The 27452-nt window shown below is 50.0% G+C and overlaps 1 protein-coding gene across 4 annotated transcripts in view; it reads left to right on the forward strand.

The window, feature by feature from the left end:
• The window catches only part of LOC107385881 (nuclear receptor coactivator 3), a 66544-nt gene extending 39916 nt beyond the window's left edge, over positions 1-26628 (forward strand). The window contains exons 1-22 of one of the 4 annotated variants that reach the window (XM_070549152.1): positions 1806-1835; positions 1920-1981; positions 5743-5847; positions 6126-6286; positions 7099-7199; positions 9831-10005; positions 10203-10394; positions 10484-10567; positions 11888-12035; positions 12126-12595; positions 12696-13582; positions 13701-13824; positions 13929-14138; positions 14259-14462; positions 14541-14664; positions 14754-14925; positions 15275-15628; positions 15707-15805; positions 25258-25471; positions 25551-25743; positions 26142-26328; positions 26406-26628. In XM_070549152.1, coding sequence (XP_070405253.1) covers positions 5762-5847; positions 6126-6286; positions 7099-7199; positions 9831-10005; positions 10203-10394; positions 10484-10567; positions 11888-12035; positions 12126-12595; positions 12696-13582; positions 13701-13824; positions 13929-14138; positions 14259-14462; positions 14541-14664; positions 14754-14925; positions 15275-15628; positions 15707-15805; positions 25258-25471; positions 25551-25743; positions 26142-26328; positions 26406-26417 — 4197 coding nt within the window. In that variant the 5' untranslated portion in view covers positions 1806-1835; positions 1920-1981; positions 5743-5761 and the 3' untranslated portion in view covers positions 26418-26628. Of the gene's footprint in view, positions 1-1805; positions 1836-1919; positions 1982-5742; positions 5848-6125; positions 6287-7098; positions 7200-9830; positions 10006-10202; positions 10395-10483; positions 10568-11887; positions 12036-12125; positions 12596-12695; positions 13583-13700; positions 13825-13928; positions 14139-14258; positions 14463-14540; positions 14665-14753; positions 14926-15274; positions 15629-15706; positions 15806-25257; positions 25472-25550; positions 25744-26141; positions 26329-26405 lie in introns of those variants that run through there. The other 3 variants (XM_015960040.3, XM_070549153.1, XM_070549154.1) reach the window with 3 other exon arrangements.
• The last annotated feature ends 824 nt before the right edge of the window (positions 26629-27452 follow it).

The raw sequence follows: 27452 nt of genomic DNA on the forward strand, positions 1-27452 counted from the left end.
GGGGCTGCCTGTGGATGCGCGTGAGCCTTGATTGCTGATAGAGGATTGAGTCAACCCTAGAATCGTTTGTGGAGCTGGCGAAACCGGGAGGGGAGAGCTTTGTCAAGCAGGGATTTATCAGGAGATCCTTGATGTTCTAAACTCGCTTTCTGGAATACCCTCTGGACGCTGGCAAACAACAACAAAATTGAGCACATCCTGTTTACAACGTGGAGTGACAGCAGGAAGGGCCAGTCACACGTTAGCAAGTAGCAGAGCCAATAGATGAGCTTATGGACGGTTCTACTGGGAAACGGGCTTCAACCCAAGCGGTTGTTTTCCACTTGGTCCTAGAGCTCAACCAGTGCCTGTTTAATATAGCCTAATTTTGTTTTTGGGTGGGAAAAAGTGCAGGCGACAAAACTTGACTTTGGAAATTACGTTCATGAGCGTGCCACACAGCGATTGAGGAGGTGAGGATGGACTTGATGATTGCGGTGTAGAACTTCCTCCCAGACTTTGCTGACAGGTTGAAATTCTTCAGCTGTCTCAGGAAGTTCATCCTCTGCTGGGCCTTGTTTTTGATGGAGGTGATGGTGGTCTCCCACTTGAGGTCTTGGGCGATGGTGGTGCCCCGGAAGCGACACGAGTCCACCATCGTGATGGGAGTGTCAGAAAAGGTTATGGGGGGAGGGGGGCTGTGTGCTTCCTAAAGTTCACAACCAATCCTTTAATGCCAAAATGATTGACCACTCGTAAATGACCAAATGCTCCCTGGTGCTGCCTCAGCGTTGCAGCAACGTAACGCTGTAGTTTTATGAAAGAGGCTGGAGTTGTGGACAAGGTTCATGACCACGGCAACATTACAAACTCACCATCCCACTTTTGAAACTCTAAAGATACAGGAAACGTTACTTTTTTATCACTAAGTGCTAAATTAGCATTAGCCATCGCTAACAGTTTGGCCTGAACTTCCTGAAGGTGATTTTTTAAATCTCATGAGCCCTGATGTTTCCCAGTAGCAGCAGTGAGTACGTTTACATGCAGCCAATATCCGGGTTATGATCGGGTTAAGGTCGGGATTCGGGTTTCTGAGTTGATCAGAATAACCCGTTTACAAGCATAAATAGAAAGAGTTACCCCTAACTTGCATAACCCGATTTAACTGCGGACGTTGGGGTAGCGTCAGGACGTATGGACTACGTCCAGATGCAATGTGCGTCATTTCTGGTTCTTCTTGTTCCGGTATCCGTGAAAACAACAACATGTTTCCCAGTTCGGAAGAGATAGCGACCGCGTTTGTTTGCGCTTTAGTTTCCTCGTCACTCCAAAAGTGTGGTGCTGTGCCGCGACTCGCCATGTTGCTCCCAACTTGTTGTTTACTTCCGGTGTTCTGGCGCATACAAGACGTCTCGCTACTCAAAAGACCAAGATTCCTTGCGAACAGAGCATGCGCAGAACACACGCTTTGATGGGGATATCCCGATTTGCGTTTACACGACCAAACATTCGGGTTAGAAAAGGGTTACCCCAGGTGTAGTAACCAGGTTTTAAAAACCCGGTTATGAGCATATCCGGGTTTTTGGCGGTGTTTACAAGGACCTGCGGAACCGGGTTATTGTGAATATTCGGGTTTTAAAAGGGTTACTGGCTGCATGTAAACGCACTGAGTGTGAGGTCCAGGGACACTGATAAAGCCCATATGTAAATAGGGTGGACGGCAGGCCACATTTCCAGGAAAGGGAAATGATGACGCTGTGGAACAGGCTGAGGGGAGAGCACAAACAGGATGCTATCTGCTGCCACTTCCTGTGCAATTTTAGAATTGAGATGTTTTCCCATGAATCTCTAAAAGGGTAAATATCTATGAGCTAATGCTATTTCCATAGGAAACATCCAGACATTTGCATAGAGCCATAACCTGTTCTTTCTGTTCTCAGGAGATGTTGAGGCACTGAGACGTGGCTGAGGCCCTGGATGGAGTTTAAGTGGAGAAGTGCTGGTGAGTGTGCAGTAAATATCAGAAATGGGTCACACTGTTTGAATCACTGAAGACCCAGAACATCTACGTTTACCTGATGCTTTGTGCAGCCACAGAGTGTGTGTTCCCTCTCAGCTGTAGCGGCATGCAGGAACCCGGCTGTGGGTTTAGTGGCTGCTTCTCATCATCTCACACTCGTTTTCACATCTCTGTCATTTCTAACCTTCAGCCAACCTGTTTACCACAACAACGTCTATTTAATTAGAGTTTAATCAGCAGTGATCGAAACGGTTCTGGAAAATAACCACATGTCTACCATGTTTTCATTGTTTCATAGCTGTTGTTAACACAGACGAGTCTGAGTGAGACACCAAGTCTTGATTCCAGGGGAGACCTGTTGGGCGATCATTAAAAATAAGTACATACAGTATCTGTAGAATCAGGCAGAGATCCAGCTCCTCGGAGATCCAACAAGAGGAGTGGGCGGCGCCGCGCACCTGTCAGATCTCGATCTCCGCGGCGTGAGACAGAGCCACTCCCTACTCCAAAATGCATGTACATCATTGCCAAATTAATAAAATAAGTATAAATTCAGATAGTCCAGGTTGTCCTGAAAAAAATGATACCCCATAAGGCAATATTTAGTGTTTTTATTAGAAAATACAAAAGAAAAACCAAAATGAGTCAAAAATGGTGATTTACACCCTGGACCCCAGAGGGCTAATAATTTTAAATTGTTATTTGCTATATTTATTCATATTTTTTATTAATGTACAGTCTAGATTACCATTCTAAATAATTAAAAACATTCGTCATAAATGTTTGTTGGTTTCACAGTAAAATAAACAACTTTTTTACAATTTGGATTTTATGTTTTTGAGTGATTTACGGTCTAATATGCAACCCCTTTATGTCCAAATATAAAAAATAAGTATAAATTCATAAAGTCCAGGTTGTGCTGAAAAGATTGATACACATAAGGCAGTGGTTATGGATTTTATTTTGGAAGTACAAAGGAAACCCCTAAATTAGTCAAAAACAGCAAATTACACCCTGGACCCCAGAGGGTTAGATCAGAGTGCAAGGTAGGGCAGATTAAAACCAAATACCTGAGTTACTCTGATCTAGAGCTTGATTTTTATATTTCTAACCTGACATGTTCTCAGAAAGGCTTCCAGCAGCTGGTTTGTCTGTTTCAGGATGTAAGTCTGACCGAGGGCTGATGTCATCTTTCTGTACTGCTGCAGAGGTGAGCCTTAGGACAGACAGCAGGAAGGAGAAGAGGGCGGGCAGCCAGGGTCATGGCCGGAGCACGACCAGCAGATTTAGAGAGAGGTGCTGAAAGGCAGATGGACAAGAAGCATGCTATGCAGATTTATAGCTGAGAGTCTGAGACACGGCTCCTGTAGCAGTCGTATAGGTGACTGGGATACACGTCTTGTGTTTACAGCACCAGCTGCACAATGGTTCCCCTTCGTTCTACAGCTCTCCCCTCTGGAATGAGCTTGTCGCGAGCATTTGTGTGCAAACACAAAGCCCAGGCTGAGGTGGGGGTAGAACCCTCTGGCTGCACCGCCTCACGTTACAGATCTGTGCTTTTTGCTGGGTGGGGATAGGAAACAGCAGCGACCTCAGAAGCTGGCTACAGGGGTTTCCTGTGATGTGAACTCAGGGGTCAGACACGGGGCAAAGCCAGAGCAGCAGCACCAGAGCTCAGCATCCACAAGGGAGAGAGGGGAAGATTGTAAGGGTGAAGTAGAAGGTAGAATTCAAAGATACATTATTAATCCCAGAGGGGAAGAAGGAACAGATGTAAGTGAGTATGGAGAGTGAAGATAATGTGGTGGGGGTGGTAATCTGTGGGGCTTGCCTGGATGGTTTCGTGGCTCTGCGAGCGTGCATGTAGGAGAAAAGAGGCGGTTTGGTGAACCCCATGGAACTGCAGATACTAGCATTCTTCTTCTCACAGACTGTGCAGCGACATGCCCGAGCGTGCACGTGTCTGTGAGCGTCTGCCGCTAACACAACAGTAGCGCTGTAGCGGGTAGGCTGGCAGAACGCAGGATGACCCGTCTCCTCCCAGGCTTCAGATCACTGCATCATCATCATCAGTCCCTCCTCACAGCAGAGCAGAAGAGGTTTCACTAGCCCAGCGTAGAGCAGAGAGAGGGAGGCAGTGTTGATGCTGACGAGAAATATTCATTTTAGTCACAATTTAGGTGTCCACTTTGTTTTAGTGTTAGTCTTATTTTAGTCGACTAAAATATGTGTTTTTCTTCTGATGCAATCATTTTCAGCTTGTGTAAAGAAAACACTTGAAACTGCAAAGAAATGAAAACTTCACATTTCACACTTTGCATCAATAAAACTCTATTTTCATGTTTTATTAACAATAATTATGGGAAATAAAATACCACTAAAGGTAAGAATTGATTTCAGGCATCTCTGTTAGAGTTTTCCCTGCACCACTTTACCAAGGTGGGCCAAAGCACCGCTAGAACACCGAACGCTCGTGGTGATCGTGTCGGTCGTAGCAGTGCCAGGAGAAAAAACCATTAAATGACCATTTGCTGCTTTATCAGTTCGGTTTGGTTTCTTCTACTCACTAAATAACGACTTCTCTGATCATCACATCTACTGCTTTCCCTCCGAGCCGTGGACATTTTCTTCCATTAGACATAAATGTTACCGGCACCTTGTTCAAACGGTGGCCGGTGTCTGTGCAGGATCGGCTCGGGGTCCTTCGACTGCCGATGACGTCACATGACTGCAAATCTACTCGGCTTTCACACACACGTTTTGGAAAGACATCAGCAGTTTTGTTAATAAATTCTTGTTTGTTAACACCTAAATGTTTTCTTTATAATTGTAATTTGTTAATAAAACACCATATTATCTTTGTTTAGTAAAGAATGTGAAACTGCATAAAACCAACATCGGACTGACAAAAAGGAGAACAGTTCTTACATGTGAGGCCACATCTGTTTGTATTAATGTGGAGTTCATCCGTATATTTCCTTAGTTGTTATCTAAATATATTCTTTGACTCAAAATATTGCTTGGTGTCTTCCAGTAAAGTTCTTATATTTTATTTTGCCCCATTTCATCAACATCAAGAGCTTTTGAGGGTCACCGTTTATCATTTGCTTATATTTTACATTTCCTTTAGAAATTCAAAACATATTTTCTCCAATAAGTGTTGATTTTTGGATTACATGACTACAACCGCTAAGACTACGACCGCAAATGTGTTCTGACCAATCAAAATCATAACGTGATTACGTCACTTCTGTAAGCTTCATGTTCAGCCAATCAACTACTTTGACGTCATCGGCAGTCGAAGGACCCCGAGCCGATCCTGCACCCGAGCCGATCCTGTACCGACACCGGCTCCGGATTCTGATTGGTTCTTTTCTCGCCTTGTCCCACCTGTTCCATTAGCTGACTGGATTTTTGTCACTGTCAATTTTCATTGTTTATTTGTCGATTAAAGTATTGATCAGTATTCATAATTTAGTCTTTATAGATGTAAAGTGTTTGGTTTTAGTCTGCAAAAATTCATGTTTCATGAAAAAAATAGAAAATATTTAGTCGAAGAAACTGGAGAGATACTTCTGGACTGTCTACAAACTAACGTTCCTACCAAACTCGCCTGGTCTGCAGCCATGACATTCTGACTGCAGACTCTAATCCACACACAGCCTTTGGTTAAATTGCAGCACACAGTTGGATGAAGACGAAGCACCGCTCTGATCCCGCTGTGTGCCCATGGCTCCCTACAGGTGCTGATATGTGCTGAAGATGAGCGGCGTAGGAGACAACTCGCTAGAGCTGCTGAGCTCCGATCGCAAGCGTAAACTGTCCACCTGTGACACACCGGGACTGGGGTGAGTGGGAACATTTCAGGTGTGTGTGTGTGTGTGTGTGTGTGTGTGTGTGTGTGTGTGTGTGTGTGTGTGTGTGTGTGTGTGTGTGTGTGTGTGTGTGTGTGTGTGTGTGTGAGAGAGAACTACTTCTATATTCTTTACTTCTCACCTTAGTGTTTCAAACACGCCTGCTGTCCTCAGACTGTCTGAGGCTTCTGTAGTGTCCGTGGTACAGAGGATGATGCATAGGGAGGTAAGGTCGTCATGGCAACATTTAATCCCCTTCGGCTCCCCAGCAGGTGTGACAAACGTCGGAGGGAGCAAGAGAGCAAGTATATCGAAGAGCTGGCTGAGCTCATCTCCGCCAACCTTTCCAACATCGACAGCTTCAACGTCAAACCTGACAAATGCGCTATTCTCAAAGAGACCGTGAGGCAGATCCGACAGATCAAAGAGCAAGGTGACTCCACACACACACACACACACACACACACACACACACACACACACACACACACACACACACACACACCTCTACAACTCCCATTTGATTCCACCCCTGTTCTTGGAAACGGGACACACTGAAGAATAAAGTTAGCTTTTTGAAGCGGCCTGCTTCAGCCTTGCACTGGCTCTTTGTGGGAACAACAGCCAGTCAGGCCTGAGGGTGAACCAACACCTGTAATGCCTTTCTTGCTCATGGCGACATCAATAGTTTGTTTGTTTTGGGGTTTTGTGTCAAATAATCACAGAGGCAGCCATTTTTGTCTCCATTTGCCTGATTTAAAATAAAATCTGTCAGGATGCGTTGGGAAGAGGAGAGCAAGCGGATAGGAATCTACCCAGAGGGTTGTTGCCTTTTGCAGCCGGGTTACCATAGTTACAGGTTGGGATGATGACCTGCTTGTTGTCTCTTTGGCTCGCTCTTGCGTGCTGGATTCCCTCATCCCTACAGACATATTTGTTGTTATTAATCAGCTGCTTCCCGGCGTCAGGTTTAAACCCACTGATGTTCTCCTTCTTGTCTGCATGCAGCCTCGCCTTGCTGCTGGTGGCCCTGGTTCAAAGCTGCAGACATAAGGTCATCTAAAAAGAAAGGCATGCTAGCCGGGGCTTTTGGCTTCATCTGGTGGCCGGCACAAATACGTCACTAAATAGTTGAAAATGCACTTGTTGACTTGAAATGACTAACATGATGAGGAATAAGAATAAGTGTGCACAGGTATAAATGCTGTTTTTAATCTCACTGCATTGTGTTTCATTTGTTCTCAGGAAAGAACTCTTGCTATGACGATGATGTCCAAGATGCTGACGTGTCCTCCACTGGTCAGGTGGTCATTGACAAGGACCATCTGGGCCCGCTGCTCCTACAGGTCAGCATTAAACCCTCTGAGAGGACAGACCCTCCTGGTGCTGCACCAAAACCTCGCTGTTGTTTGTTTAACCACCTTTCAGAGCCACGGATGTGTGGTAATTCAGATTTCTCTGATTGCATTTACCTCCTCGGTGTTGGTGAAAACTTTTGAGCTACACCTGCCAAACTGGCGGCTGTGGGGGTGTCTCAGGTGGGACACTTTTCAACTGCGTAGGACAATGTCTTCTTGTGCTGCACATTTGTATCTATTTAACAGTGGCTATTGCAGTGACCTCTGACCTTTACATATTTACATATATTTATTACTACAATGATTTGTTGGAATAATAAAAAATATCAATGGGATTTTTATATTGCCGAATCCAATAATTACCGTATTTTCCAGACTATAGGTCGCACTTTTTTTTCATAGTCTGGCTGTTCCTGCGACTTATATACCAAAGTGACTTGTATACCAAATTATGTATACCGCGCTGCTGCGGGCCGACTCCGGCCCAGGCATGAGCTCCCCTGTCCCGCTGGGAGGGTTTGAAACACCACCATCCTCTGCTGGAGACCGTGGCGCGCTGCTGCGCCCGCGTTGTTTATTCTGGTATTGTTACCGGTGCTTGTCTTGCAATGTGAAACGCTTGGTCTCAGATTTTGTAAGAAAAATAATCAAATTTACCCCCCAATGCGACTTATAGTCCAGTGAGACTTAAGCTTGGTTTATGCTTGACGCATTTACTTTCCGCTTGGTGATGCGGCTCGCGGATGGAACGCGCTTCACAACTCGCAGCGTTTATGTTTCATGCGGCTTGTCTCTGCAGTGAGCCAATATTCTCCCAAACTGTAGGGGGCAGCATGGAGCTCTACGACATGCATCCAACACTACACCATAGTAGAAGTAAAAATCACTGTTGTTTACAACATGGCATTCCAGCATTTTTAACAGCGTCCTCGACTTTTCCGACAGTGCGAGCTATTTCTCTCCAAGAATTATTAACAACATGTTGATCACGGTGATCTCTGAGAGCTGAATCATACAAATGTCTGTATTTACCAACCTCTGCCACACTAGTTCTATAGCTCATACTAGCCTCGCCTCTGTCACTGTGCCGCAGGGCAGCTGTGGCTACATCGGTGTGTGAATGGATGAATGATACACTGTAGTCTAAAGCGCTTTGGAGTCCTTACTCTGAGAGGCGCTATACAAGTGCAGGTCATTTATCATTTAGTTCTTGCCAGTCCGCCATGATTTTCCGCGTCCGACCGTCCGCGTGGTTAGAAACTTTCCTAGGTGCGCGGTGCGGAAAGTTTGGGCCGTGCGGAGGCGCGGTGGAGGGGCGTGGTTGTTGAAATGACGCAATTTCGCCGTGCGGACCTCGCGGACGCGTCAAGCATAAACCAACCTTTATACACCGGGAAATACGGTAAATGTCCTGGTCAGCTGATGGCCAGTTGTGCTACTGGTATTTTGGGCGGGCTTTCATGGTTGATTACTAGAAGTTTTCCTCCTCATTTTCGTGCTAAAGTGTCACCAGTAACAGACCACTGAGTTTACCTGGCTGGTAAATCTTCATTTCGTGCACTTCTCGGTGTTAAAATCAGACATCTAACTAAAGATAATCAAACAAATTGGTAAACTGGCCATTATTAAAAATTCTAAACTGGTAAACTATTTGAAATTTTAGCTGAAAAAAAAACGTTTTGAGCATTTTGTAAGCAGATATTATTCAGGGATAGTCCTGCAGCAGCAACAGGCTGAACGATGATGTGCCCTATCCGCTTTACTAAGGAGTGATATCGGTCCATGTTCATATATAGAAAAGAGTAACTATCGGCCCGATATGCCGGCTAACCGTTAAATCGATCTAGTCAGTCCCTCTGCTCAGGAAAATGTCACAAATCTAACCAGGTGGCACCTGTGCTCAGCAGCCTCACTTCAGTCAGTGTGCCCCTGGGCAGCTGTAGCCACAATGTAGCTCATGGCCAGTGTGTGGACGACTGATGTTGTGAAGCACCATGGGGGGCTGTAGAACCCTAAAAAATACAAATACAGACCATTTTACATCTGAAAGTACTCCAGAACACTTGAAGGGTATTGTTGGGTGTTCCTTATAGCTGTTACTGCTGGTGTGTGATTACATTTTTAGAGTTGCTGAGAGCTGTTGGCACAAACATCTCACCTCGCGCTTGTACCACAGCTTCTGGTGCCCACGCCCAGAAGAACGTGCTGCTTCAGCTGCAGGGTCGCTGAGGGTCTTCATGCATCATTTAAAAAATAACTATGACGTTTTACAGACTCCGTGCAAAATCAGCAGACCATCAGCGGTTTGTGGTTTTCAAGAACGTTTTTGCAAGTTTAGAGGAGAAGCATGGCATTCAACGTGCACGGTGCTCTTAAGTTTGACTGTCCAACATGTTTTCTCAGACATCTTCATAGGATCAAAACCACAGTTCAGTGTACAGAGGTTTGTTTCTAGATCTTGTGTGTGACGTGAGGCGATCTGAGGAGGTCAAACATCATCCAGAGTTTAACCGTACCGTGAGCTGTCTGCTGGTGAAATGGAGCCAAGTCGAGAAACCAGATCAAACCCATCGTTGCTCTTCTTCTTTTCACTGATTGTTGTGGCTCTGCTGCCTGCAGGCGCTGGATGGCTTCCTGTTTGTGGTAAACCGTGAGGGCAGCATCGAGTTTGTGTCTGATAATGTGACACAGTACCTGCAGTACAAGCAGGAGGAGCTGTTCAACACCAGCGTGTACAACATCATCCATGAGGACGACAGAGAGGAGTTTCACATGAACCTGTCCAAGTCTAGTGGTGAGACACACACACACACACACGCTCGCACGCACTCACACACACACACACGCACACACGCGCACGCACTCACACACACACACACGCACGCACACACACACACACAGACACGCACGCACACACACACACACACACACACACACACACAGGACTGATCAGTCACAGAGGTATTCACCTGTTCACCGTGTTGTTTGAAGCACCAAACGGGGCACCATGGGGTGGAGACGTGCCTCGACAGAAGAGCCACACCTTCAGCTGTCGGATGCTGGTGAACCTTGGTCATGGTCAGAGTCACGGGTTGCCAGAAGAAAGAGTGGGGGGTCAGCGCTATGAGACCATGCAGTGTTTTGCTGTCACTCAGCCCCGGGCCATGATGGAGGAGGGAGATGGTAAAACTTAAACATGTTTACACACAACACCTGAGTGTTTTTCTTAACTAAGTCCGCTGATTTGTTCCGCCGGTTTGTTTTGTGCTCAGATCTACAGTCGTGTATGATCTGTGTGGCGCGGCGCATCACGGCCATAGAGCGGACGGAGCGGTTCAGTCGCCATGACCTGACCTGTAAGTGTCTGCAGTTTCACTCCTAAAATGTTACAACCAACGAGGCTGTGGGTCCCATCTTGTCTGAAGGGGAGCTCTCCTGTCACACCTTTGAACCCCCCCCCCCCCCCCCCCCCCCCCTCAGTGTTCCACAGCTTCTGTAGCGGCTCAGTGTGTGTGAGCTGTGTTCATCAGGCCCTGAGCCGTGTGTGATGCCCTGAACCTGTTGGGTTCGCCAGCTGTGACTGAGGCTTTCATTCATACGGGCCGTTTGTGTTTTAGTCCGGGTGAAGAACTCTACAGTGAAATTATCACAAGGCAGTCTCAAGAACAGGAACAGGTTTCGTTCTCAGCTGGCTGGGGGGGGGGTTCAGTTGTTTCTCCTTTGGAAAAAAAGAAAAGAAAAACAGGAACGCAGTAACTGTTTGTAATCTGTGAGTCTGCAAGGTCGCTGAGTTTACATCGAGCTAACGCTGCAGCGCTATGACGTTTGTAACTGGACACCCCACAGATGACCCACAAGGTGTTTCTTGTACAAATGAAATGGTGACCTGTTGCAGGAAGTCATTACAGGTGCTGCTGCGTCGGCGTTTTAGCTCTTGGTTTATTAGACTAGGGTCTGGTTAGGTTGGCCAGCCACAGCACGGCCAGGTTTTGTTTACAGCCCTCTCTGATCATGTGGGCGGGGCTAAAGACGCACAGAGAAGTCCATGGTGTTCTCCTTAAGTTGGTAAACAAAGTCGGCCATGACCAATGCTATTTGGAGACTCCAGAGATGGGAAATTGTGGCATCAACAAGTCATCTCCGTGTCATGTTTCTGTTTGGCTCGGCAACTAAACCAGGTGATTTTAATCAGCACAGTGAATGAACCTGGTTCAGTTGCTGAGCAGAACAAAAACACGACATGGAGATGACTTGATGAAGCCACGATTCCCATCTCTGGGAGACTCTGACATGAATCGCCCTCCTACTCTCACTGAGATGCTCCTCACAACAGTCTGTCCACGCGGCTGGAGCAGCAGGTCCCAGCTGCAGTCAGATGTTTACCCCACATCCAGACTGATGTGAATCATGCATGCGGGAGGCCTCCGCTGGCTGAGTCTAGCCACCAATCAGAGGCTCCCTCTATAGGTAGACGGGAACTTCAGCCAGTCAATAGTGGGTGAGTTGGGTCGGCTTTGCACGAAGCGGTCCGCTGGAGAGCAGATCCAAAAACCAGTCAGCTGAGCATGGAAACACACAGATTACCCAGATGTGAACGTGCCTTTAGACTCTTGTGGATTATAATCTGTGTTTGGTTGTTGTCAACTTTTCACTGAGACTGGATCCCCCCCCCCCAGCGTTCCATACTGGGCATGCAGAGACGCCGCTCTACCGCTTCTCTCTCTCTGACGGCCCCCCAGCCACCGCTCCAGCGAGGACCGACCACTGCAGGAACCAGAACACCAACGAGACACACCCCTTCTTGTCCCCACACTTTCTGCAAAGGTGCACACTCTTCTCTGGTGTAGATGGTGAAATGGTTCTTTGCTTCGTTTATTCATGTTATTCAGTTACTTCATTGGTTGTTTTGTGTAGTGAGCACAGTGGTTACCGTGGAAACCAGGGGGGCCCAATGAGGCCCCAAAACATGGTTGTGAACAACTCCAACCAGCAGATGAGCATGGGCATGAACAAGGGCTACGGCCTGGCTGAGCAGGGCAGCATGCTGCAGAGGGGAGTGCCTCCGTACTCCGCCAGCGGACGCATGAATCCCATCAGCCACGTCACTTCTATGCATCAGATGAACAACATGGGTCAGATGAACCCAAAGAACCCCATGCATCAAATGAACTCTATGAACCAGGTGGGCTCAGTCAGCCAGATGGGTCATCAGGCCATGCAGCATCAGCAGATGGGCCAGTTCCATGGAGGGGGAGCGTATGGGATGGGAATACCCAGCCCATCTCAAGCCGGTCCAGGAATGAATGGTCCTCCTCACAATGTCCTGGGATCACCCAGAGTTCGAGGAAGCCCCAAGACAGGAGCCAGTCCCTTCTCTCCAGGAGGTACAGTCAGAGCTGAAGGTGTACTCTAAAAGCAGATTGATCAGATGTGTCTGACCCCCCCCCCCCCCCCCCCCTTCTCTCTCTCTTTACTGGTTTGCAGCTTCCCTGAGCTCCACTCAGACTGGGAACTCTGGAGTTGGAGCAACCAGTTTCTCCAGCAGCTCGTTGAACGCACTCCAAGCCATCAGTGAAGGGGTTGGTAATCCGATGCCTGCTCCACTCACATCCCCCCCCAATCACAAGCCTGACAGCTCCCCAAACATCCACTCCACCAACCAGCCATCAGGAGGACCCTGCAAAGCAGGTCTCCCACCTTACTCTGAATCCAAGAGTCCAGGCAGCTTGCTAAGGACTGTCGGGGACCAGCAGCACCCTCGCACCCCCACCAACGAGGCCCCCCCTGACAAACCAGACAGCCAGGTCAACCTTGGCGGCGGAGAGTCTAACCGGCGGCTCTCTGACAAGTACAGCAACAACAGGAAGCTCCTGCAGCTCCTCACATCTCCTACAGATGAGATTTTACCTCCTAACCAAACATTAAGCTCAACAACAACCTCCACTAACGCTAAAGATGGAGCTCCTGGTGTCACCAGCCCGTCCTCCACCACCGTGTCCTCCTCCACAGGTGGGAGTCACAGCGCTGCGTCAAACCAGTCCGTTCAGAAGCACAAGATCCTCCACAGACTGCTACAGAACGAGAACACTCCAGATGAAGTGGCTCGGATCACAGCTGAGGCCACCGGGAAAAGCAGTCTGGAACCAGGACCTCTAGAGCCCGCAGCCTCTGGGGGGGGCAGAGGGTCGGAGTCTAAGAAGGAGCAGCACAGCCCCAAGAAGGAGAAGCCCCATGCCCTCCTTCATTATCTCCTCAATAAAGATGACTCTAAAGACAGCGGTGAAATGAAGACGAAGCAGGAGGATCTGAGTGCCGGAGGGGCCCAGGGGCCAGGGGTCACCATCTCTGACCCCCGCTGCATGGATGGCAAGGTGAGGCTGGAGCAGACAGAACCCTGTGAGTGGTTTTAGAGTAAAACAGCATCTAGATGTGGGTTTTGTGTCACTGTGTGTGTGTGTGTGTGTGTGTGTGTGTGTGTGTGTGCTTCAGACAGAGACACTGGAGACCATTTTGGGTGTCCCAGCGAGCAGCTCTGGTTTCTGCCCTGATCCAGACCTCAGGGCCGGAAAGGAAGTGGGAACCAAACTGGGGAGTTTTCCTGACAGGTCACACGGTCAGTCGGATGAAGAATCACAAAAATGCACGTTCCTGTGAGGAAGTTAGAGGAACAGCATCAGAGGAATGGATGTTCTCCAAAGCTGCTTCTGTGTGTTTCAGACGGGGAGAAAAGCCCGATGCTGCTGGCTCAACGGGCATCCTATCAGAGAGCCCTGTCCGTGGACGCCAAGCCTCTGGGTGGAGACGTGGTTGCGGACGGCTCACTGGCAGCCAGGAGAAGCCTTCCCTGTCCCTCCCTGATCGAGCAGGAGAGCATGGACGCTGCCATCAGATCTGGACCGGTGCCCGGTGGCTTCCCGGGAGGCGTGGGTGTGTGTCCACCGCGGGGAATTCCAACAATTAACTAACTCCCTACTTCACAGGCTCAGGACCACTGGGCTCAATGGAGAGGATGACCTCAGGTGTTTAGGGTGCTTTTGTCTTGTTCAGGAGCTGCAGGCAGAGGTGTTCACCAGCGCCTCCCCATGGCAGGCCCAGGCGACTGGGGCATGCTGAGACCTAGCAGCAACCCTGTTCCCAGACCGGGACTTCCAGGTATGGGCCGTTCTGCACAGGTGGGAACGCCCATGATCAGCCGCTCCAACAGTGCACCTGGAAACGGCAGACCTATGCTGCAGCAGCAACAGGACATGGGTAGGTCATGTGATCTACACGTAAACTTCAACCTGAAGAGTTTCTGTTCGGACTTCTTCCTGAAACATCATCTTACAGGTGTTTCCACCTCATCGCTGCTCTGCACAGGTCCTAATGAAGCCATGGGTATGAAGATGTTCAGCGGACACAGACCCCCGCCTCAGTCCCCCCCCTGGCCCGGCTCTCAGACTCACGCTAGCAGGTAACCAACCGTTCAGCAGTGGTATCCTCAACCGGCCTGGTTCAGATGTGAGACACGTGCGATGCTGGATGTGTTGGTGGTTTTGTTAGGGACCAGTTTGTGCATCCTCTGGAGGAGCTGCTGGGGCCTCTGACCAGTACTGACAGTCCTAGTGACGAGCGGGCCCTTCTGGACCAGCTGGACTCGCTGCTCAACACCACTGATGGCTTCGCTCTTCAGGAGATAGACAGAGCCCTGGGAATCCCTGAAATAGTAGGACAGGTGGGTGTGAAACATCACCAGTTTCAGGGCTTATTTTTACCATCACACGTGTGATCATATTGACCTCTGACCCCATCCTTAGGCTGCTTCCCTTTGGTCCCACCAGTCCGACTCTTTTTAGACAGCAGAGTCTTCCTCCTCAATAATAAACTACACTGCAGTCTGCCTGAGTCCGGTTATGTTCTGTGGCTTTAAACAGCAGAACCTTCTGAGAGTTACCAGCAGCTTAGTTCATTTTAAAGATGAATCATGTTTTTAAAACGGCTAAAGAGCTAAAATGTTCCTGTATCAGCAGCAGCAGCTGTTTCTCCTGTTGCAGTTAGTTTATTAACTCTGGTGTTTTCTTCAGACCCAGGGCCCTGAAGGCCCCCAGCAGGTCCAGGAACAAGGCCCGTCTCTGTGCCCTCCATCGGAACCCTTCCCAGGTCTCGACTCTTTGCGCATTGACCAGAAACCCGTGTACAGCCACGGCTACCCAGGGCCCCAGGGGCCTCCCTCCATGGGAATGCAGCCCGGTTATGCTGGGAACACAATTCAGGGCCAGTCTCCTGGAGGCTTCGGTCCCATGGTGAATCAGATGGGTCAGACCGGGGCCTTCCCTGGAGGCATGGGCAACCCTCGTGCAAACGTGCCGAGACTTCGCATGATGAGTGCCACTAAGCAGCTCCGTATGCAGCTGCAGCAGAGACTACAAGGACAGCAGGTGAGCTCACTGACACTCGTCCTGCAAGCGTTAAACATAAAACTGTCACGCTGATGAGTCTCATCATCTCTCTGGCAGCTTTTAAATCAGACACGACAAGGCATAAAGATGGAAAATGCCCCCAGAGCAAACCCCGCCATGCGTCCAGGCATGCAGCCCGGAGCCATGAGCGGTCAGGTATGTACTCCGCTTTCACCTGGAGTTTTCTGCCACTCAGAACCGGATCTGACTGGGGTGTGGCCGAGGGAGATAAAGTCTGTGCGCCGTTCATGAGACCGTTATTAAAAAGCTCAGCAGGAGTTCCTGAGCTTTGCTGTTGGCGTGCTGGGAATCACGTTTGATTGAATGATGTCAGGAAAAGACTTTATGCTGATTTCAGTTCAGTTTTCTTCAAAACTTACAGTATTTTCACGACCATAGGGCGCACCGGGTTATAAGGCGCAGTAGGGCTGGGCGATATGGCAAAAATAGAATATCACGATTTTTCCAATATTTTATCACGATTTCGATTTTATCACGATTTTTTTATCCATGAATAGCATAACTTCAATTGCGTATTAAAGAAGAGAAACATTGAATAAATAAACATTTATTCATATTAGGGATAATCAGCACAGTGCTAACACACTTATATTTTAAACTCACACCAGAGATGATAAAAGCCCTGAGAGAAACAATTACAAAAATCAGTTTTTCTCATTTTTCAAGTAACTTAACATAAATTAAAATCGTAAACATATTTAAAGTGCAAACATGTCAATTGCAAACGTATTGTGCAAACATTAACTTGTTCAAAATACTATGTAGCTCCCAGTTTCTCATGTAGTGGATAGTTAAGCTCAAATACGGCTCTGATGTGCGGCTGGATCAGAGATCGCTTGTGGTAGCAAAAAACTGCGCATTCTGAATATTTTCTGCAACAAGTCTCTAAATAAAGTAAAATTTTCCAATGCAGAGAGGAGACAACCCATAGAAGCACTGATTTGATCTCATTTCAGAGAAAAATAGAACAGGTTAGATGCACCTAATAAATAAAATTACTAACAAACCCAGGAATCTTTCTTTGCTTCACTGTTCTGGTGCTGAGAATATCACTAATGCGGATCAAAGGAGATACACAGATGAATGCACCTCTTATTATTTGGAAACTACATTTACTGCAGCTGGCAGAGATTTTTTCTATTGATACACGGAGTTTACAGAATCATTTTAAATGTTAATAGGGGAAGACTGCAGGAGGGAGCGGTAAAATACAGAGGTCCCTAACAAAAGCAAGAAACTTTATGAGTCTGATGAAACCCGCTGGTTTTCCATCAGGCAGTCATGGGGCAGCTCCATCGACCCAGTGACCGAGCTCAGTTGGTACCGACACCGGCTCGGCAGAGGGTGAACGAGCCGAGGTGACGTCGTGCTCTGCTTAAGAAGCAGTGTTATTTTCCTGCTTCAGAAGAAGCGTCCAACGTGTTTTTACGCTTTCTCCGAGACATGTCACGTCGCTAAGTTGTTAGCGCCGCGCGCTAAGGAAACCCTGCGTTCCTCTTCGGAACGTGTCGCTCTCAGCCGCGGCGAAGCCATGTTTGTTCACACACAAGTGAAAACAAGCGGGGCACTAATATATTACTATGACTCACTCTGATTGGTTAAGGGTCAAACAAAGGCGTGTCATTCGCCTGGGGTAAGTTCCCTTTTCATTCAGAGGCAGAAATTCAATCGTGATAAAACGGTCTCTCAAAAATGACAGACCGTCAGATGTGTAGATCGTAAAACGGTCTAAAATCGGCATATCGCCCAGCCCTAGGGCGCGGGCACGGTAAAACATCTGTGTGGGCTCGGGACTCGGAACATATCAGTGCAATCCAGACATTGTGAAAATCATAAACAGCCAAAAGCATGCTTCACTTTACTGGTCTAGTCCTGGTTCAGGCCTGGTTTAGAGCGCACGTGCACTTCCTCATTGCGTGCGCTGACGGCTCGTGCTCTTCTAATGGGCTCGACACACGGGAGGCAACTTCGCCTCTCCTCCATTCATTTTCAATGAGACATGCTCGACAAAGCGATAATCGCGGGTCTCCCTCCTACTAAAGCCGGGCGTACACCGGGAGTGCTGCAGGAGGACACAGGGATTTATGGGGGTTGGATGAGGAAAACTAAATAAAGAAAGTAAATCTGTGTTTTGTGATCAGTTTTAATTTGACATGAACACGACAAACACGCTTTCTTGACAATCTTTGTGAGTAAAAAAACGTGTAGAAATAAAAACGAACAGCGTGTGTTTTTAGGGAAATAGCGGGTGAGCGGTGTTGATGCAGGATTGCGCATGCGCCGTGAGCGGTTCTGGTACTTTTTGGGTCGCAGCTGCTCGCAGCGCCGCTTCAAGCGCTGATGCGCTGTGTTGAAGTTCAGAATGTGTTTACCGGTAGTTGGTGGATTTAAGCACATAAACTTTCCACATGAACAAAATCATATGTGTTATTAATAGAAAATAGTGTGATTTGAATTGTTTTATTAACCCTCTGGGGTCCATGGGCGCGTATCCGCGTCTTTAGATCAGGTCTGATTTGGGACGCTGTGGCAGCAAGACTCCGTCTCCCTGAGTTTCGGTTTCAGTTCAGCTTTAAAAAGGAGATTATAAACTACACCCCAGTTTTTAAATGTTGTTAATAGGCAACATAAAAGTGGAGTTATACTAAACTAAAAAACGATATTTTTAGACAATCTGATAACTTGTCAAACAGCGGTTTAGTAATCCGTGAGAGGGAATGTGCTTGTGAACGTAAAACCCCACAAAAACATGGGATCCTGTTGCTGTTGGTGGAAGTCTCACATATTCAGCTGATAAAAAGTATCATTATGTAGCTGAGAGAGAGAGAGAGGAAGGCTGCGTGAGTAATGAGATGTGCGCAAAAAGGAGCCGCTTCGGGGGGAAAGGAGTGGCGCGAACGGAGTAACAACAAACAATTAGACAGATATTGACGGTAAACTTCATATTTTGGAGCGATCCGGACAGACATATTGTCTCTGCAGTTTAGTAGGCTTTTTTACGGCCTCTACGGCTGTTTTTGAACTGGAAGCAGAGGAAGCAGACGGAGACTCACAGCTGGAGTCTGAGGCAAACAGCGAGGATGTTGATGATGATGTGGCAGATCCACAGGTCTGTCTTCGCTCACGTCCGCACGTTCATGCCACGCCCCTTGTCTTCTACTACGAACGCGTCTCACAACAACACAATAGGCGCACCGCACCATAGGGAGAAAATTTAAGACTTTTAGGTGTGCCTTATGGTCGTAAAAATACGGCATATCTGAATATTTTTAGCTGTATTCTGTATTTTGTCTTTTCACACACAATCAGTCCTGGTAAAGAGCCTTGCTGAAACACCAACGCCCCCAAAAAGTTAAAAACCTCAAAGTTCAGAGCAGAATATGAAGCCAGAGGCATAAGAGTGCACGCGATGAGCGCTTGGCATCAGAGATACCTCAGAGACGGAGCAGCAGCGAGCTAGCAGAAACGGCGCCTGCTAACGCCAGGAACTGACAGGCGTATGTTTGTATCAGTGTAAATGTTACTGGGTCTTTGATGTTTTAAAATGTTACCCAATCCTGTTTTCACAAGGTCATTTACAGACATGACAGGAAATGACATCATAGCATCAAAACAGTAAAAGCAGTTACTCTAATGATGTAAGGATGAAAACTAAAGTTCTCTTTCTTAACATTCGTTTCGATGTCTCACTATGGGATACGCCCCTCCGCGGATTCCTCAGAAGCACTTATCTCAATACGCCAATCCTGATTGGCCAGTGACCGTGACGTACTCGTCACCTGCTACTATAAGTAGCAAGCGTCCCAACGTTCGCACTATTCAATCACCTCTTCTCGCTTCGGTGGTCGCTTATCTCTGAGGTAAGTGAGCTCAACTGTTCACAGACGGAGCCTTTTAATATTCTCTCCGTCGCCAAACGTTAACTTACCGTCCTTCTGTCCTGACCTTCACCATAAGCTCGGGGCATAACGAGCAGCTTCACACTCCAGTGCATCTGTTCGTTCTGTGCTAACACACCAGTTAGCCGACATGGAAGCCGCTCCTCCCACCAGAGGAGTCGACGGCGCAGGAGCTCGCCTCTGTACGTGTGGGAACAAAATCTCAAGCAAAGACCCGCACAGGGTCTGCTCGAGCTGCCTCGGGCTGGAACACGCCCAGCTGGCATTGGAGGTCCCCGGGTCATGTGAGAGCTGTGCTTGCTTCACCATGAAGAGCCTTCGCCGGCGGCTAGCGCGCCAAGCTAGCCTGTCGGGGAAGGACCCTTGCCTGCCGGCCCCTGGGCCACCGCCTGGGGACGCCAGCGAACATGTCCTCCCTGAGCCGGAACCGTGTGCCAAACTCAGCTGGGGCTCACAGCTCGAACTGGCCGGTCCGAGCCACCCCGCCGAGGACGTGTTGGAGTTGGACTACAGAGACGACGAGGACACCTCGGAACTCCTCATTTCAGAGGAGGACGAGGAGGACGACGTCTTTCTCCCCATCGCTCAGGCCTCCATGCCTAGCTTTCCGTCCTCTCCCAGGGATGGAGCGGCTTCTCCGGCCGCCCACCTGGACATGCAGTCAGTCTGCCGACGCGCTGCGACCAGGCTCGACATCCCTTGGCCCACCGTGGTCACTGAGGCTGTCAGATCCCGCTACGAGGGAAAGAAGCTGCCTCAGGCCACGAGGGCGGCAAAGCCCCTCCTTCCCGCCTTCCCGGAGCTTCTCCAAGAAGTGAGGTCCTCCTGGGACAAACACCCGTTCAGCTCCAGGTCTCCTGTCCAAGGAGCTTCCTCGCTGGACTTCGAAGGGATGGAGAAGGCTGGCATGCTTCGCATGCCGTCGATGGAACCGCTGGTTGCAGTCCACCTGCACCCACGGCTCTCGGCGACTTCCTCCAGGCCTCCCGCTCTCCCTGCAAAGGCGGACCGCTTCCAGTCGGCGCTGAACGAGAGGGCGTACAAGGCTGCCGCCATCTCGGTCCGAGCTTTGAACATTTCCTCCATGCTCTCGGCGTACCAAGCCGAGCTCTGTGAGGACATGAATACGAAGCCGGACCCGGAGGTGTGGGAGGAAATCACCGTACTGACCGACATCTGCCTGCGTGTGCAGCGCTGCGCGGTCCAGTCTACGGCTAAAGCTATGGGCATGATGGTGCTTCAAGAACGTGCACGATGGCTGATCCTCACCAACCTCTCTGAGAGAGAGAAGGAGGACATTTTGGACATGCCAATCGTGCCTGAAGGCATTTTTGGCTCTGCCCTGGCTTCAATGCAGCAACGGTGTGCGGCCAAAAGGAAAGAGGATGAAGCCCTTCAGCTCTGCCTTCCCCGTAAACCCTCACCGGCGCTGCCGGCTCGGCCGAACCTGCCTCAGGCAGCTGCTCCGCCGCCGGGACAATCCACCAGACACGGCGGTCAGCAGGTGAGGAGGAAGATGAGGGCAGCCTGTCGGAGTTCTTCCCTCCCGACGCTGCAGCTGGCAGTTCCCCGTTCGCCAGCTCCTCCTGTTCGATGTTGCCATGGTGCTTTCTCTACCCCCTCACGGAACCCCTCCGGCAGAGTTCCCGAGCGGTCCAGGGTGGGGCCAGGACGTGCAGCCGGCGGTACCGGCTCGAAACACACGTCACAAGCACTCACATTGTTTTCACAAACATGTCACGCTCAAGGAGCATTAAAAGGTTCGCTGTCGCATCCAGACAAGATGTCAAGGGCGCAGAAAAAATCAATAAAAATGTCACCCATGAGCGGTTCCAGGCGGGGGCGACCCCTGGCGGACTTTCCCGCCAGCCACGGGTCGTCCCCGTACGCCTGGGCCGTCAAAGCACAAAGCCCCCGCGCATGCGCAGTGGCTGCCACGAGCACCGCTGCCCCACAACCTCTGGAGGGAGCTGCTGCTCCGTGTGTCACGGCTGTGTCACCGCTCTCCACTCTGCAACCAGCGGTTCCACCCAGTTCGGTGCGGTTTGCGTTATGCCTCAGGCTTTTGGGTCTCATGGCGTCGGCTATTTCAGTGGTACCACTCGGCCGTCTACACATGAGAGATTCTCAACGCTGGGTGGCTTCTCTGGGTCTCTCTCCAGTGCGCCACAGAGCGCGCAGGGTGATGGTCTCTGCAGCGTGCGTCGCAGCGCTCCGCTGTTGGCGTCACCCCTCCCTCTTGGCACAGGGGGTGCCTTTGGGGTTGGTTCTCGTGAGGAAAGTGGTCACGACAGATGCAAGCCTGTCAGGTTGGGGGGGCTCCTGGAGGGTCGCTCTGTCAGGGGTGTGTGGAGCAGAGAGCTCTGGGGGACACACATAAATTATCTGGAACTCCTCGCGGTCTTTCTGGCCCTGAGGCGCTTCCTGCCTTTTCTCTCCGGCCATCATGTCCTAGTGAGAACAGACAACACCACGACTGTGGCTCATATAAACCGCCAGGGGGGGCTGCGCTCCATGCGGTTACACACGCTGGCACGCAGACTGATCCTATGGTGCAGCAGGCATCTCCTCTCAATCAGAGCCACCCACGTCCCGGGTGTTCTGAATCGGGGGGCGGATCTGTTGTCCAGAGGGACACCCCTGTACGGGGATTGGAGCCTGCATCCAGCAGTGTTGGAACAGATTTGGATCCGGTTCGGCACAGCCGTAGTGGATCTTTTTGCCTCCAAGGAGAATGCTCAGTGTCCTCTGTTCTTCTCCCTGCGCGACCGAGACGCTCCACTCGGCGTGGACGCGCTGGCGCACGACTGGCCACGGGGACTGCTTTACGCTTTTCCCCCAGTGGCCCTGATACCACCCACCTTGCTGAGGGTACGAACCCAGCGCCACACTCTCATTCTGGTGGCCCCATACTGGCCAGCCATGCATTGGGTGGCGGACATTTTCCAGCTCCTGGAGGGCCAACCTTGGAAACTGCCGCTTCGCAAGGACCTGGTGTCCCAAGCGGGAGGCTCGATCTTCCACCCTGATCCAGAACGGCTGGCCCTGTGGGCCTGGCCCCTGAGGGGTGTGGGCTAGTGTCAGCAGAGCTGCCCCAGGCAGTCATTCGAACCATTCAGAATGCTAGGGCCCCCTCCACTAGGTCCCTATATGACTGTAAATGGAGGGTGTTTGAAGCCTGGTGTCAGGGCAGGGAGGTCTCACCCTTCCAATGCCCGGTGAACGTCATTCTGTCTTTCTGCAAGACTTGTTGGGTGGGAAGAAGGCTTTCTCCACCATTAAAGTGTACCTAGCAGCCATTTCCGCCCGACACTTGGGTTTTGGGAGGAAATTGGCAGGTCAACACCCCCTGGTGTGTAGCTTCACGAGGGGCGCTCGCAGGCTTCTCCCTGTGCCTCGACCCCTGGTGCCCTCATGGGATCTGTCTTTGGTGCTGTCGGCCCTCTCCGGGCCTCCATTTGACCCTAGAGACGGCCTGGACCTTAAGATCCTGTCTCTTAAGGTGGTGCTACTCCTGGCTTTGGTATCTGCAAAGCGAGTTAGTGACTTACATGCTCTCTCTGTGCACCCATCCTGCACCCAGTTTGCACCAGGTGACATGAAGGTGTCCGTGAAGCCCAACCCTGCCTTTGTGCCTAAGGTGGTGGGCTCCTTTTCTCCTATTATTCCTCACAGCTTTCTACCCACCACCCTTCTCCTCTCCTGAGGAGGAGCGGTTGCACAAGCTGTGTCCGATTCGCGCGCTCAAGGAGTTTGTGAATCGGACGGAGAACCTTCGCAAGGGGGACCAGCTTTTTGTGTCATGGGGTGGGCCTCGTAAGGGGAAACCCGTCACAAAGCAGCGGCTTTCCCACTGGATTGTGGAGGCTATTTCTATGGCTTACTCCTGTCAGGGCATTCAGGCACCTGTTGGGCTCAGGGCCCATTCTACTAGGGGCCTGTCTGCTTCTTGGGCCCTTTTTCGGGGGCTGTCAATCCTGGAGATTTGTGCTGCAGCAAGTTGGGCTTCTCCACTTGCATTTGCACGCTTCTATAAGCTTGATGTTTCGGTCCCTGCAATGACTCACACGATTCTGAGTGTGGGGTCTTTGGCGGGCCAAGACGTATCCTTGTAGGTTGGTGATCGCTGGATAAGCTGTCTGGCAATACGGGAGTCTCCATATCCCATAGTGAGACATCGAAACGAATGTTAAGAAAGAGAACTTTAGGTTACTGTCGTAACCCCGGTTCTCTGAGTAACATGAGTGAGATGTCTCACCAGACAACCCTTCTTGCTGGGCGAAGCGAGAAGAGGTGTTTATCTTGAATAGTGCGTACGTTGGGACGCTTGCTACTTATAGTAGCAGGTGACGCGTACGTCACGGTCACTAGCCAATCAGGATTGGCGTATTGAGATAAGTGCTTCTGAGGAATCCGCGGAGGGGCATATCCCATAGTGAGACATCTCACTCATGTTACTCAGAGAACCGGGGTTACGACAGTAACCTAAAGTTATTACCAACCAGCACGCATTGTTTGGTGCTGGAGGTTGAGGTTCCCAGTTGGGTAATACCCAATGCCTCTCTGCTTGACACTCCGCTTTAAGGGGTTGGATTGGGGGGTAAACCACCAAATAGTTCCCGAGCACAGCCACAGCTGCAGCTCACCGCTCCCCCCGTGGGGATGAGTCAAATATGAAGATGTAATTTCACCAGTGTGTGACGATGACTAGGGGTCTGTAATTTTACATGCTGGCAGTGGGTGCTGCGGCTGCACTATAGGGAAACTCATTCCATTCTTCCTCCACTCAGAGTCCTCACATGCTTCATTTCAGCTAAAACGCTAACGTTAGCTTGCCTTGCGTTGACTGTAGAGTTGTGGGTGATGGTCACGCAGATGTGTCATGAGATCCGAAGCGTTGCTGCCTTTCGCAGACATTTTTTTCGGCACGTGCTGCAAACAGCATAGCCGTCTTCTATCAACTGTCCCCAGCATTCTTCAAATATCCAAAATATGCCCATACTCCGTTTTTGTCTTTGAGGGCTGATAGATGTCCCGAGCGCTGCCTCCTTCAGCCATTATTTCAGCCTCATCTTCAAGCAAGTTTTGGTTGTAAACTACAAAGAGTGCATGTGTGGCAACTTCAGCAGATGAGACGGTGGCTGGTAAGGGCCACCGCGGCCACGGTACTCCACCAAGATCATTATTTTTTAAACAAGGCGTAATTGTTGTCAACGTCTCTACCGGGGTTTTCCACTGCACTGGAAACTGTGACATCTCTAGTTGACACAACAGATCCCAGGTCAGTCAGATGTGCTGCAAAAAACTGCGTCATTGACGATCACATGGTCCTGTTGCCCCTGAAAATGTTGGTTAGGGACCAGGTCCGGTTAGGGACCAGGTCTGGTCAGGGACCAGGTCTGGTTAGGGACCAGGTCTGGTTAAGGACCAGGTCTGGTTAGGGACCAGGTCTGGTTAGGGACCAGGTCTGGTTAGGGACCAGGTCTGGTTAGGGACCAGGTCTGGGAATGAACCCGGACATTTACGCCCCAGCTTTGCCTGTAAACGTGTCTGATCAGTCCCTAACAGAATCAGCAGATTTCTTCTTGACAGGGTCCTGACCCGACCTTCTGGAAGCAGACATGCACCTGAATGGAGACTTCCTGGTTAAAGGGAGAAAGTAACATCACATGTTGTGTCCGTCTGCAGCCTGATTTTGTGACAGCCCAGAGGATGACTCAGCACACCATGCAGATGCAGATACGGAAGCAGAGGATGATGATGCTGATGCAGCAGCAGGCAGCAGCTGGAGGTTTCAGCCCTCCCCCTAATGTCACAGCACCAGAAGGCATCGGCAGCCCCTTGGGAGCACCCCCCATGAATCAGCCTGGGCAGCAGGCTTTCAACTATGGAGGTAACTATGGTGAGTGGGTGGAGAAGGAGCCAGGGGGCTGTGGGGTTTCTACCCACAGGAGAGGCTCAGGTTTTGTTTGTACATGCAGGAATGAACCAGCAGGGGGACCCGTCATACATGGCTCCTGTCAGCAGTCCACCAGGAAATATGATGCAAGGACGGATGTCCGGTCCTCCACAAAGCGCCATGATGCCAGGGATGCAGGCGAACCCCCAGGGAGGACACATGTATCCCTCAGGAGACATGAAGGGCTGGCAGCAGGGGGTCATGGCTCGGAACAGGTGTGTATCACAGCAGACTTGTGTGTGTGTGTGTGTGTGTGTGTGTGTGTGTGTGTGTGTGTGTGTGTGTGTGTGTGTGTGTGTGTGTGTGTGTGTGTGTGTGTGTGTGTGTGTTAGATGGATTTTAATGAACATCTCTCACAGATGTACAGTGATTAACATCTGGAAGCTGCTGCTCTACCTTTGTAAACACAGACGTGACTGTCAGCGACAGGATGGTTTGTTAGTGAGGCAGAGGCACCGACTCATCCTCTGACTGCTAACGGGTCACTGTGTTTTAACGATTTGGCCAAAAAGGACTCGTGTTTTAGTTCAAAACTCTAGGGAACGGCAGCAGGTGATGGCAGGAATGCTAAACCTTGGTGTCAGTTTCTAAACGTGTGACCTTGTTTCTTCAGCCCCTATCCTCAGCAGCAGTTCCCCCAGCAGAGCAGCCAGGGCCAGTTTGGACCCATGATGATGAATAACACCATGAGTGGATCTGGACCGGTCGGGGGTTCTGGTGTAGGGCCGATGGCGCAGATGCAGGGACAGATGGGCATGAACCCCGTGGGAATGGGCAGAATGTCGATGGGGCCTGACCAGGTGGGTAGTACTTTGGTTTGAATCTTTCTAGACGTGTACAGGACACTTCTGATCCAACTCCTGGTGTGTGTCTGCAGAAGTATTGCTGAGGATCCGTGGCTGGAGTGGACTGGACCAGAGTTAAAGCCACACACACGCACGCACACACACACACACAGTAGGAGTCCCCCTGCAAAGACTGTGACATGGAAGACCCAGCAGCAATGACAGACCAGTTGGTGCTGGTTTTCAGCGCAGGTTCTAGCCTTGGAAGCACAAACACAAAGTGTGTGTGTGTGTGTGTGTAAAGCCTGAGTCATGCTTCTGCGTCAGTGCGGAGACACGCAACGCCATTATCCGTCCTTGCGTAGGGCCCCGGCAGGCACGCAAGGACGTACGGAGTCGAGCCCACTTTTTTAAACATCCGTCCGTCGAGACGGACAACGCAAGCTTGTGATTGGTCAGGGCACTGCTGTTGTCTGCACCGCCGCCATCGCGGCCTCAAAAACATAAAGAGAGCCGAGGATAACTAGCGGCAGACACAGAGAAGCTTGAAGAATACCTCGCGAAAAAAACTCTAAAATATGAACGTTTAATTCCCCGTGACTGGAGGAGTGAAAAGATGCGCAGCAAGCGTTTTATTTGTGGACGGAAATGACAGGAAACGTGGGTTTAGAGGTGGCGAGCGCATGAAGAGGTGGAGGAGAATGAGAGACAAATTTGTACATGTTAAAAGTCTCTTCTATACAAAAAACACAATATAAACACACTATCTTGGACCGGATGCATGACAGGATACCAGAGAACAGCACTATGCCCTCTGCTGTCCTGCCGGGGAATTGCTTTGCAACACTCCCCAGGAGACGGAGAAGTATGAGAGCAAAACGCTTCCATCAATCCGTGCGTGTCTGTCCCTTGCGGAGCTGACGAGGGATGGGTACCGAATTCGGTACTTTTTAAGGTACCGACTGAATTCCATAGTACCGACCGAGCAGCGATTCACGTCATTTCAAACGGTGCCTCGTTTCGGTACCCGTCCTTCATAACAAGAACTTGCCTAGACAGCTGCGCATGCACAAGAGCGTTATGTCGTCGGTCGCTGCGAGCGAGTTGTAAACAGAGCAGCATGGTAGAAAGAACGAACG

Source organism: Nothobranchius furzeri, chromosome 3 (assembly GCF_043380555.1).
Source record: "Nothobranchius furzeri strain GRZ-AD chromosome 3, NfurGRZ-RIMD1, whole genome shotgun sequence".
Lineage (NCBI taxonomy): Eukaryota > Metazoa > Chordata > Actinopteri > Cyprinodontiformes > Nothobranchiidae > Nothobranchius > Nothobranchius furzeri.